Genomic DNA, 16,216 nt, shown 5'->3' on the forward strand with positions numbered 1-16,216 from the left:
TTGTATAGAGTATTTAGGTTTTATTATATACAGGCTATATTATATACAGGTTATATTATATACAGGTTATATTACATAGAGTATTTAGGGTTTATTATATACACGTTATATTATATACAGGTTATATTATATACAGGTTATATTATATACAGGTTATATTGTATAGAGTATTTAGGGTTTATTATATACATGTTATATTATATACAGGTTATATTATATACAGGTTATATTATATACAGGTTATATTATATACAGGTTATATTATATACAGGTTATATTATATACAGGTTATATTATATACAGGTTATATTATATAGAGTATTTAGGTTATATTATATACAGGTTATATTATATACAGGTTATATTATATATTAGGTTATATTATATACAGGTTATATTATATAGTAATTAGGTTGTATTTAGGTTATATTATATACAGGTTATATTATATACAGGTTATATTATATACAGGTTATATTATATAGAGTAATTAGGTTGTATTATATACAGGTTATATTATATAAAGGATATATTACATAGAGTATTTAGGTTGTATTATATACAGGTTATATTATATACAGTATTTAGGTTATATTATATACAGGTTATATGATATAAAGGTTATATTACATAGAGTATTTAGGTTATATTATATACAGATTATATTACATAGAGTATTTAGGTTGTATTATATACAGGCTATATTATATACAGGTTATATTATATACAGGTTATATTATATACAGGTTATATTATATACAGGTTATATTATATACAGGTTATATTATATACAGTATGTAAATTATATTCTATACAGTTTGTAGGTTATATTATATGCAGTGTTTAGGTTATTTTCTATACAGGTTATATTGATCCTGGTAACTGGTAGTTCTTTATCAGATCTTGATCACCACAGTAACTCGCTCTCCCTTGTCCCACCCCCTCTTTCCTCCCCTTCCCTTCCCCCTCCCCCTCCTCTGCCTTCCCTTCCCCTTCCCCCTCCTCCCTTCCCTTCCCCCTCCCCCTCCTCCGCCTTTCCTTCCACCCTCCACCGCCTTTCCTTCCACCCTCCTCCGCCTTTCCTTCCACCCTCCCTCCGCCTTTCCTTCCACCCTCCTCCTTTCCTTCCACCCTCCTCCGCCTTTCCTTCCACCCTCCCCCCTCCTCCGCCTTTCCTTTCCACCCTTTCCTTCCACCCCCCTCCTCCGCCTTTCCTTCCACCCTCCCCCTTCCCTTCCACCCTCCCCCTCCTCCGCCTTTCCTTCCACCCTTCCCCTTTCCTCCTCCGCCTTTCCTTCCACCCCCTCCTCCCTTCCACCCTCCTCCGCCTTTCCCCCCTTCCACCCTCCCCTCCTCCGCCTTCCCTTCCACTTCCCCCTTCCGCCTTCCTTCCACCCTTCCCCTCCTCCGCCTTCCCTTCCACCCTCCCCCTCCTCCGCCTTCCCTTCCACCCTTCCCCTCCTCCGCCTTTCCTTCCACCCTCCCCCTCCTCCACCTTTCCTTCCACCCTCCTCACCTTTCCCTTCCACCCTCCTCCGCCTCCTTCCACCCTCCCCCTCCTCCACCTTCCCTTCCACCCTCCTCCCCCCTCCTCCGTCTTCACTTCCACTCTCCCCCTCCTCCGTCTTTCCTTCCACCCACCCTCCTCACCTTTTCCTTCCACTCTCCACCCTCCTCCACCTTCCCTTCCACCCTCCTCACCTTTCCCCCTCTTCCTCCTCCTCACCTTCCCTTCCACCCTCCCCCTCCTCCGCCCTTCCCTTCCACCCTCCTCACCTTTCCTTCCACTCTCCCCCTCCTCCGCCTTCCCTTTCTCACATTTCCCTTCCACTCTCCCCCCCTCCTCCGCCTTTCCCTTCCACTCTCCCCCCCTCCTCCGTCTTCCCTTCCACCCTCCTCACCTCCCTTCCCCTCCCCCTCCTCCGTCTTCCCTTCCACTCTCCCCCTCTCCCTTTCCCTCCCTCTCCCCCCTTCCCTTCCACCCTCCTCACCTTTCCCTTCCACCCTCCCCCTCCTCCGCCTTCCCTTCCACCCTCCTCACCTTTCCTTCCCTCTCCCCCTCCTCCGCCTTCCCTTCTTCCCTTCCACTCTCCCCCTCCTCCGCCTTTCCCTTCCCTCTCCCCCTCCTCCGTCTTCCTTCCACCCTTCACCTTTCCCTTCCACTCTCCCCCTCCTCCGTCTTCCCTTCCCTCTCCCCCTCCTCCGCCTTCCCTTCCACTCTCCCCCTCCTCCGCCTTCCCTTCCACTTCCCCCTCCTCCGCCTTCCCTTCCACCCTCCTCCATCCTCTTCCCTTCCACTCTCCCCCTCCTCCGCCTTTCCTTCCCTCACCTTTCCCTTCCACTCTCCCCCTCCTCCGTCTTCCCTTCCACTCTCCCCCTCCTCCGTCTTCCCTTCCACTCTCTTCCCTTCCACTCTCCCCCTCCTCCGTCTTCCCTTCCACTCTCCCCCTCCTCCGCCTTTCCTTCCACTCTCCCCTCCTCCCTTCCCTTCCACTCTCCCCCTCCTCCGTCTTCCCTTCCACTCTCCCCCTCCTCCGCCTTTCCTTCCACTCTCCCCCTCCTCCGTCTTCACTTCTATCCTCTCCAGCTGAAGTCAGGATACTCCAAGACGGTGATGGAGATCAACACTCCTCGCATCGACCAGGTGCCCATCATCGACGTCATGTTCAATGACTTTGGTGAACCCAGCCAGCGGTTCGGTTTCGAGGTGGGCCCTGTCTGCTTCATGGGCTAGGACCTGACCACCACCCCCCCCCCGACTCCCCGACCAGCTGAAGGACAGGGTTAGAGGGTGTTCTGTTCCATGCATGCCTTGTACTGCCGACTGAATACCTGACAACAATCACTCACCCTCCCTATACTCCACTCGACCTGGCCTCAGGCTCTAAACCAAACCTGTGTTTTTTATCCTTGATAAGGTGATCAGACCACCAGTTTCAGACCAGCAGCACGCTGCCCCCCACTCGAGAACAGCGTGCCGCCCTCCTCTGCCCTGTCGTAGAAGCATTGTCCCAGGGGAACACTCCTCGCCCTTGTAGGGCCAATCATATAGTGACTTTACCTTGTAACAGGAGATGAGGAATAAAGGACGTTTGATGCCGTCGACGGACAGTGGTGCACTTTCAGCAAACAGAGGGAGGATCCACTCACCCCAACGCCCCCCTTTCCTCTCCTCGTCTTTCCCCCTTCTCGTCCCTTACACCATGACCTCATCATCCCTTCCCAAGCCTCCCTGTCTGATAGCTGCAGTCCCCTCCTCCCTTCCCCAGTCTCCCTGTCTGGTAACGCCAGTCTCCTCGTCCCTCCCCCAGCCTCCCTGTCCTGCAGTCCCCTCGTCCCTCCCCCAGCCCAGCCTCCCTGTCTGGCTCCAGCTCCCCCAGTCCAGCCTCCCTGTCTGGTAGCTCCAGTCCCCTCCTCCCTTCCCAAGCCTCCCTGTCTGGTAGTGCCAGTCTCCTCGTCCCTCCCCCAGCCTCCCTGTCTGGTAGCTCCAGTCTCCTCGTCCCTCCCCCAGCCCAGCCTCCCTGTCTGGTAGCTCCAGTCTCCTCGTCCCTCCCCCAGCCCAGCCTCCCTGTCTGGTAGCTGCAGTCCCCTCGTCCCTCCCCCAGCCCAGCCTCCCTGTCTGGTAGCTCCAGTCCCCTCCTCCCTTCCCAAGCCTCCCTGTCTGGTAGCTCCAGTCCCCTCCTCCCTTCCCAAGCCTCCCTGTCTGGTAGCTCCAGTCCCCTCCTCCCTTCCCCAGTCTCCATGTCTGGTAGCTCCAGTCCCCTCGTCCCTCCCCCAGCCCAGCCTCCCTGTCTGGTAGCTCCAGTCCCCTCCTCCTTCCCAAGCCTCCCTGTCTGGTAGCTCCAGTCCCCTCCTCCCTTCCCCAGTCTCCATGTCTGGTAGCTCCAGTCCCCTCCTCCCTTCGCCAGTCTCCTGTCTGGTAGCTCCAGTCTCCTCGTCCCTCCCCCAGCCCAGCCTCCCTGTCTGGTAGCTCCAGTCCCCTCCCCCAGCCTCCCTGTCTGGTAGCTCCAGTCCCCTCCCCCAGCCTCCCTGTCTGGTAGCTCCAGTCCCCTCCCCCAGCCCAGCCTCCCTGTCTGGTAGCTCCAGTCCCCTCGTCCCTCCCCCAGCCCAGTCTCCCTGTCTGGTAGCTCCAGTCCCCTCGTCCCTCCCCCAGCCCAGTCTCCCTGTCTGGTAGCTCCAGTCTCCTCCCTCCCCAGCCTCCCTGTCTGGTAGCTCCAGTCCCTCCCCTTCCCCAGCCTCCCTGTCTGGTAGCTCCAGTCTCCTCGTCCCTCCCCCAGCCTCCCTGTCTGGTAGCTCCAGTCCCCTCCCCCAGCCCAGCCTCCCTGTCTGGTAGCTCCAGTCCCCTCCCCCAGCCCAGTCTCCCTGTCTGGTAGCTCCAGTCTCCTTTTCCCTCCCCCAGCCTCCCTGTCTGGTAGCTCCAGTCTCCTCGTCCCTCCCCCAGCCTCCCTGTCTGGTAGCTCCAGTCTCCTCGTCCCTCCCCCAGCCCAGCCTCCCTGTCTGGTAGCTCCAGTCTCCTCCCCCAGCCCAGCCTCCCTGTCTGGTAGCTCCAGTCCCCTCCCTTCCCCAGCGTCCCTGTTTGGTAGCTCCAGTCTCCTCGTCCCTCCCCCAGCCTCCCTGTCTGGTAGCTCCAGTCTCCTCGTCCCTCCCCCAGCCCAGCCTCCCTGTCTGGTAGCTCCAGTCCCCTCCCCAGCCTCCCCCAGCCCAGTCCCCTCCCCAGCCTCCCTGTCTGGTAGCTCCAGTCCCCTCCCCCAGCCTCCCTGTCTGGTAGCTCCAGTCCCCTCGTCCCTCCCCAGCCCAGTCTCCCTGTCTGGTAGCTCCAGTCCCCTCGTCCCTCCCCCCAGCCCAGTCTCCTGTCTGGTAGCTCCAGTCTCCCTCCTCCCCAGCCTCCCTGTCTGGTAGCTCCAGTCTCCTCGTCCCTCCTCCCTTCCCCAGCCTCCCTGTCTGGTAGCTCCAGTCTCCTCGTCCCTCCCCCCCAGCCTCCCTGTCTGGTAGCTCCAGTCCCCTCCCCCAGCCCAGCCTCCTGTCAGCTCCAGTCCCCTCCCCCAGCCCAGCCTCCCTGTCTGGTAGCTCCAGTCTCCCCCTCCCCCAGCCTCCCTGTCAGCCCAGTCTCTCCCTGTCTGGTAGCTCCAGTCTCCTCGTCCCTCCCCCCCCAGCCTCCCTGTCTGGTAGCTCCAGTCTCCTCCCCCAGCCCAGTCTCCCTGTCTGGTAGCTCCAGTCCCCTCCCTTCCCCAGCGTCCCTGTTTGGTAGCTCCAGTCTCCTCGTCCCTCCCCCAGCCTCCCTGTCTGGTAGCTCCAGTCTCCTCGTCCCTCCCCCAGCCCAGCCTCCCTGTCTGGTAGCTCCAGTCTCCTCCCCCAGCCCAGCCGCCCTGTCTGGTAGCTGCAGTCCCCTCGTCCCTCCCCCAGCCCAGCCTCCCTGTCTGGTAGCTCCAGTCCCCTCGTCCCTCCCCCAGCCCAGCCTCCCTGTCTGGTAGCTCCAGTCCCCTCGTCCCTCCCCCAGCCCAGCCTCCCTGTCTGGTAGCTCCAGTCCCCTCATCCCTCCCCCAGCCCAGCCTCCCTGTCTGGTAGCTCCAGTCTCCTCGTCCCTCCCCCAGCCCAACCTCCCTGTCTGGTAGCTCCAGTCCCCTCGTCCCTCCCCCAGCCCAGCCTCCCTGTCTGGTAGCTCCAGTCCCTCGTCCCTCCCCCAGCCCAGCCTCCCTGTCTGGTAGCTCCAGTCCCCTCAGTCCCTCCCCCAGCCCAGCCTCCCTGTCTGGTAGCTCCAGTCCCCTCATCCCTCCCCCCCAGCCCAGCCTCCCTGTCTGGTAGCTCCAGTCTCCTCGTCCCTCCCCCAGCCCAGCCTCCCTGTCTGGTAGCTCCAGTCCCCTCGTCCCTCCCCCAGCCCAGCCTCCCTGTCTGGTAGCTCCAGTTTTGCTCCAGATACAACCACAGAGGTGCTTTTGTGCGGAACACAGAAAACCAAAGGTGCTACAAAAAAAGTGCATTTTTATAAACTGTAATTATTATTATTATTTTGTACAATACTGTTCTCTTTCTGAGTCCACTCTTCAAAAAAAACATGCATGTGTACCAAGACTCTTAATAAAATGTTTTAATAATGTTATAATAAATACATGTTAGTAATACTATATAGAAAATACATTTGCAATAAATATATTTGTTTGTTTTAAATGTCTGTTGAGAAACAAATTGGTAAGTAAGTAGTCCTACGTTGTCACTGTTTTTGGAATACAATGCAGTTGAATACAAATCTTCTCTATTTTGTAATTATGAAGAATCTCCTTTTGTAAATATTGGCCGTTATAAAGCACTTAAAGCATTATTCTCCCCCTCCAAGACTATACTCTAATATACTCTACAGTGAAGGGTTATACACATAATAGGCCTATATATATATATGGTTTAGTATATATATATATATATATGGTTACTAAGGGTTACTAAACCAAATTGAACAACAACAATCAACTCAAAGTGAGCTCTCTAAACAGGACTTGTTCTTTCAAACTATTAAATCTAGTTTTTTCTTTCTTATTTGTATCCGCTAAATCAAGAAGTTGCAAAATAAAAATGAGTAATGTAAAAATGTCCACAAAGCCAATAGGTATTGTCCTCTCAACTAAAGCTTCTTCTGCCAGATAGATATGATCCCAGAGCATGGTATACCTCAATCGCTCTACGAACATCAAGTTGAGATTCTATAGGATGGATGACAAACCTTGATGTATATACAATTAAGTTATATATTTATAGTTATATACAATTAAGTTTACATATTTGGGTGAGGAAAATTAAAATACCTATTTGTGTAGGTTCTTCATGTCCAATTCCTAACCGTCTGTGAATGATGCCAAGTAAATGAGCTCTTTATACAGTTCATCTGTTTTCCTGTAACAGTACTGAGGTAATGTTTTTCCTGTGCTTCTGATGGTTGATTCATATTAAAACTGGATTCTGAACAATGTGTCGATTTGACCGTCTGTATCCTTCACTATCTCTAGTGATTCCATTATGATTCCATGGCGCTTTACCGTGACAGATTATTCTTCCCTTTCATCAAAGGATTAAATAATTCTAACCTTGTAAACATTGTCAGGTTAGGCTAATCTGTGGTGTGATATGTCTGAGTCGTGGTGTTTCTGTTCCTACCCACAAATCCGAGGTACACCCCCAACTGGTCCCCCCGAGCGCCTCTCTCTCTCTCCTACTCCGACCCAGACTTTGATCGTGGTGGCCATGATGAAACAGTATGAAAGGTACAGACAGTTGGCATCGCATGATGCCTAGGCCCTAGGTCTGTAAACACTGTAGAGCTTTATTCCACATGGTCACAGTGTGATGGCAGCTCTGTCAGCTTCTCTTTTAGGGCAAAGTCTTCCTTACCCTGACACACCAGGACAGAAAAGTGGAGCCGGAGAAGATGGCTGACATTTTACATTTTCCCGAAACAATTGTGTCTTTTTGTTTGTTTATTTGCGTTGTTTGTAACTTTTTTATTTATTATTTATTATTTATTATTTTGTACATAATGTTGTCGCTACCATCTCTTATGACCGAAAATAACTTCTGGACATCAGGACTGTGATTACTCACCACGGACTAGCAGAATGCTTTTTCTCCTTTAACAAGTCCGATGTGATATATTTCTCGGGAACAGGCCCCTGTGATTTGCATGAAGAGGAGGCGGAGATAAAGGGGCCAGAGGGCGGGGCTGCCTTCTGAGAATTCGTAGGCGATCGAATAAACCCCCACTTCCTTCTATTCTGCTAGCAAACGTGCAATCTTTGGAGAATAAAATAGATGACCTACGCGGAAGATTAAGCTTGCAAAGGGACATTCAAAACTGTAACATCTTAAGCTTCACGGAGTTGCGACTGAACGACGACACTATCAGCATACAGCTGATACGCTGTACCGGCAGGATAGAACAGCGGTTGTCAATAACAGCTGGTGTTACGCAAAATGAGTGAAGAGGTGTGGAGTCAGGCGCAGAGAGCAAAATATGTGGGAAAAAACACGCTTTAATGTCCAGGAAAAATAACATGAACAAAAGTAGGAAAACAAATGAACAGAAATATAAACGGACAGCGCGAAACCCAAAATACAAACAAAATACACTCAAACACAGAACAGACGAACAAGCCTGCACGAAACAGAAGCGGGCTGAAACAAACGTATATAACCCCACCCTAACAACCAAACGAGAAACAGGTGATACCAATCAGACAAAACCAAAGGAACACAGAACAACGGATCGGTGATAGCTAGTAGACCGGCGACGACGACCGCCGAGCGCCACCCGAACAAGAAGGGGAGTCACCTTCGGTAATATTCGTGACAGCTGGTGCACTATATGAGCTATTGCTCGCCTGAGTATCTCATGATAAGATGTAGACCACACTATCTACCTAGAGAGTTTTTATCTGTATTTTTCATAAACTGTTTACCTACCACCACAGACTGACGCTGACACTAAGACAGCATTGAATGAGCTGTATTCCATTTTACCAAATTTATATCAGCATGTTAAATGTGTAACTAGAGGGAGAAAAAACTCTTGACCTTCTTTACTCCACATACACCTCTCCCTCGCCCTCCATTTGGCAAATCTGACCATAATTCTATCCTCCTGATTCCAGTCTACAAGCTAAAATTAAAGCAGGAAGCAACAGTGACTCGATCAATAAAAAAGTGGACAGATGAAGCAGATGCTAAGCTACAGGACTGTTTTGCTATCACAGATTGGAATATGTTCTGGGATTCCTCCGATGGCATTGAGGAGTACACCACATCTGTCATTGGCTTCACCAATAAGTGCATCGATGACGTCGTTCCCACAGTGACCGTACGTACATACCCCAACCAGAAGCCATGGTTTACAGGCAACATCCTCACTGAGCTAAAGGGTAGAGCTGCTGCTTTCAAGGAGCGGGACTATAACCCGGAAGCTTCTAAGACATCCCTCTATGCTTCCTGACGGGCCGCTCCTGGGTGGTAAGGGTAGGTATCAATACATCCGCCACGCTGATCCTCAACACAGGAGTCCCTCAGGGGTGCGTGCTCAGTCCCCTCCTGTACTCCCTGTTCACTCATGACTGCACAGCTTGGCACGACTCCAAATTCATTATTAAGTTTGCCAATGACACAACAGATCACAGACAACGACGAGACAGCCTATAGGGAGGAGGTCAGAGACCTGGCCGTGTGGTGCCAGAACACAACCTCTCCCTCAATGTGATCAAGACAGGAGTTGATGGTGGACTACAGGAACTACAGGAAAGAGAGGACCGAGCACGCCTCCATTCTCATCGACGGGGCTGCATTGGAGCAGGTTGAGAGCTTCAAGTTCCTTGGTGTCCACATCACCAACAAACTAACATGGTCCAAGCACACCAAGACAAAGAGGGCATGACAAAACTGAAAAGATTTGGCATGAGTCATCAGTTCCTCAATAGGTTTTACAACTGTGCCATCGAGAGCATCACCGCCTGGTATGGCAATTGTCAGGACCCGGTTACGAACCCGGGTCTCCAGAGTAAGAAACAGTCACTTAACCAACTGAGCCACGAATAGTCGGCAGAAACCAGAAGATGAGGCAGACACAGCAGTACTTGAGACGGTGTATTTAATGAAGTAAAAAGTGAAGTCCTTCAGGAAAACATGTAACTCCACAACCTCAAAAGGAATTCCACAAGAACAAAGGTAATCCTCCAAGACAAAAAGGTAAATCCACAAGGTGGAAGGTAAAGCACAAAAAGCCTCAAAAGATACTCAAAAATAAATAAACAAGAACAAAAAACAGAATTCCACAAGAGAGTCCACCGGGATCAACAATAGTTCACAGAATACTAGGGCTGGGTGCTAACATACAAACACAGAGCAAATAACTGAGGAAAACTAAGGGTTTAAATACAATCAGGGGAAACGAGGCACAGGTGCAAATAATAATGGGGATCAAGGGAAAACAAAAGGTCAAAAAGCACAATGGGGGCATCTAGTGACCAAAAACCGGAACAACCCTGGCGAAATCCTGACATCAATTGCTCGGCTTCCGACCACAGGGCGCTACAGAGGGTAGTGCGAAGGGCCCAGTGCGTCACTGGGGCCAAGCCTCCTGCCATCCAGGAGATCTATACCAGGCGGTGTCAGAGGAAGGCCCTAAAAATTGGCAAATGCTCCAGCCACTCTAGTCATAGACTGTTCTCTCTGCTACTGCATGGCAAGCGGTACCGGAGCGCCAAGTCTAGGTCCAAGAAGCTTCTAAACAGCTTCTACCCCCAAGACATCAGACTCCTGAACAACTAATCAAATGGCTACCCAGACTATTTGCATTCCCCCCCTCTCCCCCTGTTTTACACCACTGCTACTCTCTGCTGTTATCATCTATGCATAGTCACTTTAATAACTCTACCTACATGTACATATTACCTCAACTAACCAGTACCCCTGCACATTGACTCTAACCAGTACCCCTGCACATTGACTCTGTACTGGTACCCCTGCACATTGACTCTGTACCGGTACCCCTGCACATTGACTCTGTACTGGTACCCCTGCACATTGACTCTGTACTGGTACCCCTGCACATTGACTCTGTACCCCTGCACATTGGTACCCCTGCACATTGACTCTGTACTGGTACCCCCATTGACTCACACCCCTGCACATTGACTCTGTACTGGTGCACATTGACTCCTGGAACATTGACTCTGTACTGGTACCCCTGCACATTGACTCTGTACTGGTACCCCTGAACATTGACTCTGTACTGGTACCCCTGAACATTGACTCTGTACTGGTACCACCCTGTATATACTGCTGCTCTTTAATTACTTGTTACTTTTATTTCTTATTCTTATCCTTGTTGTTTTTAAATTCATTGCTGGTTAGGGGCTCGTAAGTCAGCATTTCACTGTGAGGTCTACTACACCTGTTGTATTCAGCATTTCACTGTGAGGTCTACTACACCTGTTGTATTCAGCATTTCACTGTAAGGTCTACCTACACCTGTTGTATTCAGCATTTCACTGTAAGGACTACTACACCTGTTGTATTCAGCATTTCACTGTGAGGTCTACTACACCTGTTGTATTCAGCATTTCACTGTAAGGTCTACTACACCTGTTGTATTCAGCATTTCACTGTAAGGTCTACCTACACCTGTTGTATTTGGCGAATGTGACTAATAAAATGGGATTTGATTTGACGGGAATCCAATCTTCCACTGCTCAAATCTAGCAGTTTACAAAAAACACTGACAAATATCAACTGAAGACATTTTCTTCCAACATAATTACTCTTGTTTCTGTGTGGGTCTAAAGACACACACACACACACAAACATTGGACTGTGTTACTAATGAGTCGATGAATCACTAGAACTGAGCATCAGAGAGAGAGAGAGAGAGTCATTGACAGAACTGAGCATCAGAGAGAGAGAGAGTCATTGACAGAACTGAGCATCAGAGAGAGAGAGAGTCATTGACAGAAGTCATTCAGAACTGAGCATCAGAGAGAGAGAGTCATTGACAGAACTGAGCATCAGAGAGAGAGAGAGAGAGTCATTGACAGAACTGAGCATCAGAGAGAGAGAGAGTCATTGACAGAACTGAGCATCAGAGAGAGAGAGAGAGAGTCATTGACAGAACTGAGCATCAGAGAGAGAGAGAGAGTCATTGACAGAACTGAGCATCAGAGAGAGAGAGAGAGTCATTGACAGAACTGAGCATCAGAGAGAGAGAGAGTCATTGACAGAACTGAGCATCAGAGAGAGAGAGTCATTGACAGAACTGAGCATCAGAGAGAGAGAGAGTCATTGACAGAACTGAGCATCATCATTGACAGAACTGAGAGAGAGAGAGAGAGTCATTGACAGAACTGAGCATCAGAAGAGAGAGAGAGTCATTGACAGAACTGAGCATCAGAGAGAGAGAGTCATTGACAGAACTGAGCATCAGAGAGAGAGAGTCATTGACAGAACTGAGAGAGAGAGAGTCATTGACAGAACTGAGCATCAGAGAGAGAGAGAGAGTCATTGACAGAACTGAGCATCAGAGAGAGAGAGAGAGTCATTGACAGAACTGAGCATCAGAGAGAGAGTCATTGACAGAACTGAGCATCAGAGAGAGAGAGAGTCATTGACAGAACTGAGCATCAGAGAGAGAGAGAGAGTCATTGACAGAACTGAGCATCAGAGAGAGAGAGAGAGTCATTGACAGAACTGAGCATCAGAGAGAGAGAGAGAGAGTCATTGACAGAACTGAGCATCAGAGAGAGAGAGAGTCATTGACAGAACTGAGCATCAGAGAGAGAGAGAGTCATTGACAGAACTGAGCATCAGAGAGAGAGAGAGTCATTGACAGAACTGAGCATCAGAGAGAGAGAGAGTCATTGACAGAACTGAGCATCAGAGAGAGAGAGAGAGAGTCATTGACAGAACTGAGCATCAGAGAGAGAGAGAGAGAGAGTCATTGACAGAACTTAGCATCAGAGAGAGAGAGAGTCATTGACAGAACTGAGCATCAGAGAGAGAGAGAGTCATTGACAGAACTGAGCATCAGAGAGAGAGAGTCATTGACAGAACTGAGCATCAGAGAGAGAGAGAGTCATTGACAGAACTGAGCATCAGAGAGAGAGAGAGAGTCATTGACAGAACTGAGCATCAGAGAGAGAGAGAGAGTCATTGACAGAACTGAGCATCAGAGAGAGAGAGAGAGTCATTGACAGAACTGAGCATCAGAGAGAGAGAGAGTCATTGACAGAACTGAGCATCAGAGAGAGAGAGAGTCATTGACAGAACTGAGCATCAGAGAGAGTGAGAGTCATTGACAGAACTGAGCATCAGAGAGAGAGAGTCATTGACAGAACTGAGCATCAGAGAGAGAGAGAGTCATTGACAGAACTGAGCATCAGAGAGAGAGAGAGTCATTGACAGAACTGAGCATCAGAGAGAGAGAGTCATTGACAGAACTGAGCATCAGAGAGAGAGAGAGTCATTGACAGAACTGAGCATCAGAGAGAGAGAGAGAGTCATTGACAGAACTGAGCATCAGAGAGAGAGAGAGTCATTGACAGAACTGAGCATCAGAGAGAGAGAGAGAGTCATTGACAGAACTGAGCATCAGAGAGAGAGAGAGTCATTGACAGAACTGAGCATCATAGAGAGAGAGAGTCATTGACAGAACTGAGCATCAGAGAGAGAGAGAGTCATTGACAGAACTGAGCATCAGAGAGAGAGAGAGTCATTGACAGAACTGAGCATCAGAGAGAGAGAGAGAGTCATTGACAGAACTGAGCATCAGAGAGAGAGAGTCATTGACAGAACTGAGCATCAGAGAGAGAGAGAGAGAGTCATTGACAGAACTGAGCATCAGAGAGAGAGAGAGAGAGAGAGTCATTGACAGAACTGAGCATCAGAGAGAGAGAGAGTCATTGACAGAACTGAGCATCAGAGAGAGAGAGAGAGAGAGAGAGTCATTGACAGAACTGAGCATCAGAGAGAGAGAGAGAGTCATTGACAGAACTGAGCATCAGAGAGAGAGTCATTGACAGAACTGAGCATCAGAGAGAGAGAGAGTCATTGACAGAACTGAGCATCAGAGAGAGAGAGAGTCATTGACAGAACTGAGCATCAGAGAGAGAGAGAGAGAGTCATTGACAGAACTGAGCATCAGAGAGAGAGAGAGAGAGTCATTGACAGAACTGAGCATCAGAGAGAGAGAGAGTCATTGACAGAACTGAGCATCAGAGAGAGAGAGAGAGAGAGAGTCATTGACAGAACTGAGCATCAGAGAGAGAGAGAGAGTCATTGACAGAACTGAGCATAAGAGAGAGAGAGAGAGAGAGAGAGTCATTGACAGAACTGAGCATCAGAGAGAGAGAGAGTCATTGACAGAACTGAGCATCAGAGAGAGAGAGAGTCATTGACAGAACTGAGCATCAGAGAGAGAGAGAGTCATTGACAGAACTGAGCATCAGAGAGAGAGAGAGAGTCATTGACAGAACTGAGCATCAGAGAGAGAGAGAGAGAGAGAGTCATTGACAGAACTGAGCATCAGAGAGAGAGAGAGTCATTGACAGAACTGAGCATCAGAGAGAGAGAGAGTCATTGACAGAACTGAGCATCAGAGAGAGAGTCATTGACAGAACTGAGCATCAGAGAGAGAGAGAGTCATTGACAGAACTGAGCATCAGAGAGAGAGAGAGTCATTGACAGAACTGAGCATCAGAGAGAGAGAGAGTCATTGACAGAACTGAGCATCAGAGAGAGAGAGAGAGTCATTGACAGAACTGAGCATCAGAGAGAGAGAGAGTCATTGACAGAACTGAGCATCAGAGAGAGAGAGAGAGAGAGTCATTGACAGAACTGAGCATCAGAGAGAGAGAGAGTCATTGACAGAACTGAGCATCAGAGAGAGAGAGAGTCATTGACAGAACTGAGCATCAGAGAGAGAGAGAGAGTCATTGACAGAACTGAGCATCAGAGAGAGAGTCATTGACAGAACTGAGCATCAGAGAGAGAGTCATTGACAGAACTGAGCATCAGAGAGAGAGAGAGTCATTGACAGAACTGAGCATCAGAGAGAGAGAGAGTCATTGACAGAACTGAGCATCAGAGAGAGAGAGAGTCATTGACAGAACTGAGCATCAGAGAGAGAGTCATTGACAGAACTGAGCATCAGAGAGAGTCATTGACAGAACTGAGCATCAGAGAGAGAGAGAGTCATTGACAGAACTGAGCATCAGAGAGAGAGAGTCATTGACAGAACTGAGCATCAGAGAGAGAGAGAGTCATTGACAGAACTGAGCATCAGAGAGAGAGAGAGTCATTGACAGAACTGAGCATCAGAGAGAGAGAGAGAGAGAGAGTCATTGACAGAACTGAGCATCAGAGAGAGAGTGAGAGAGAGAGTCATTGACAGAACTGAGCATCAGAGAGAGAGAGAGAGTCATTGACAGAACTGAGCATCAGAGAGAGAGTCATTGACAGAACTGAGCATCAGAGAGAGAGAGAGTCATTGACAGAACTGAGCATCAGAGAGAGAGAGAGAGAGAGAGTCATTGACAGAACTGAGCATCAGAGAGAGAGTCATTGACAGAACTGAGCATCAGAGAGAGAGAGAGTCATTGACAGAACTGAGCATCAGAGAGAGAGAGAGTCATTGACAGAACTGAGCATCAGAGAGAGAGAGAGTCATTGACAGAACTGAGCATCAGAGAGAGAGAGAGTCATTGACAGAACTGAGCATCAGAGAGAGAGAGAGTCATTGACAGAACTGAGCATCAGAGAGAGAGAGAGTCATTGACAGAACTGAGCATCAGAGAGAGAGTGAGAGTCATTGACAGAACTGAGCATCAGAGAGAGAGAGAGTCATTGACAGAACTGAGCATCAGAGAGAGAGTGAGAGTCATTGACAGAACTGAGCATCAGAGAGAGAGAGAGTCATTGACAGAACTGAGCATCAGAGAGAGAGAGTCATTGACAGAACTGAGCATCAGAGAGAGAGAGAGAGAGAGAGTCATTGACAGAACTGAGCATCAGAGAGAGAGTCATTGACAGAACTGAGCATCAGAGAGAGAGAGTCATTGACAGAACTGAGCATCAGAGAGAGAGAGTCATTGACAGAACTGAGCATCAGAGAGAGAGAGAGAGAGAGAGAGTCATTGACAGAACTGAGCATCAGAGAGAGAGAGAGTCATTGACAGAACTGAGCATCAGAGAGAGAGAGAGTCATTGACAGAACTGAGCATCAGAGAGAGAGAGTCATTGACAGAACTGAGCATCAGAGAGAGAGAGAGTCATTGACAGAACTGAGCATCAGAGAGAGAGTCATTGACAGAACTGAGCATCAGAGAGAGAGAGAGTCATTGACAGAACTGAGCATCAGAGAGAGAGAGAGAGAGTCATTGACAGAACTGAGCATCAGAGAGAGAGTCATTGACAGAACTGAGCATCAGAGAGAGAGAGAGTCATTGACAGAACTGAGCATCAGAGAGAGAGTCATTGACAGAACTGAGCATCAGAGAGAGAGTCATTGACAGAACTGAGAGACAGTTTTAACAACGACAACAATCAGAACTCAGTTCTCTTTGTTTTCAATCATGTTTGTTACACGTCACGTTATATCACACAGTACATGTTGTGTTACATGTTATATCACACAGTACATGTTGTGTTACATGTTATATCACACAGTACATGTTGTGTTACATGTTATATGTTG

General features: G+C 48.9%; 1 protein-coding gene across 1 annotated transcript in view; it reads left to right on the forward strand.

Moving 5' to 3' along the window:
- Positions 1-2,842, forward strand: part of LOC124042182 (collagen alpha-1(XI) chain-like) — a 202,892-nt gene extending 200,050 nt beyond the window's left edge. The window contains exon 64 of the mRNA XM_046360585.1: positions 2,588-2,842. Within this exon, the coding sequence (XP_046216541.1) occupies positions 2,588-2,734 (147 nt within the window). The 3' untranslated portion in view covers positions 2,735-2,842. The remainder of the gene's footprint in view (positions 1-2,587) is intronic.
- The last annotated feature ends 13,374 nt before the right edge of the window (positions 2,843-16,216 follow it).

Source organism: Oncorhynchus gorbuscha, linkage group LG08, assembly GCF_021184085.1.
Source record: "Oncorhynchus gorbuscha isolate QuinsamMale2020 ecotype Even-year linkage group LG08, OgorEven_v1.0, whole genome shotgun sequence".
Classification (NCBI taxonomy): Eukaryota; Metazoa; Chordata; class Actinopteri; order Salmoniformes; family Salmonidae; genus Oncorhynchus; species Oncorhynchus gorbuscha.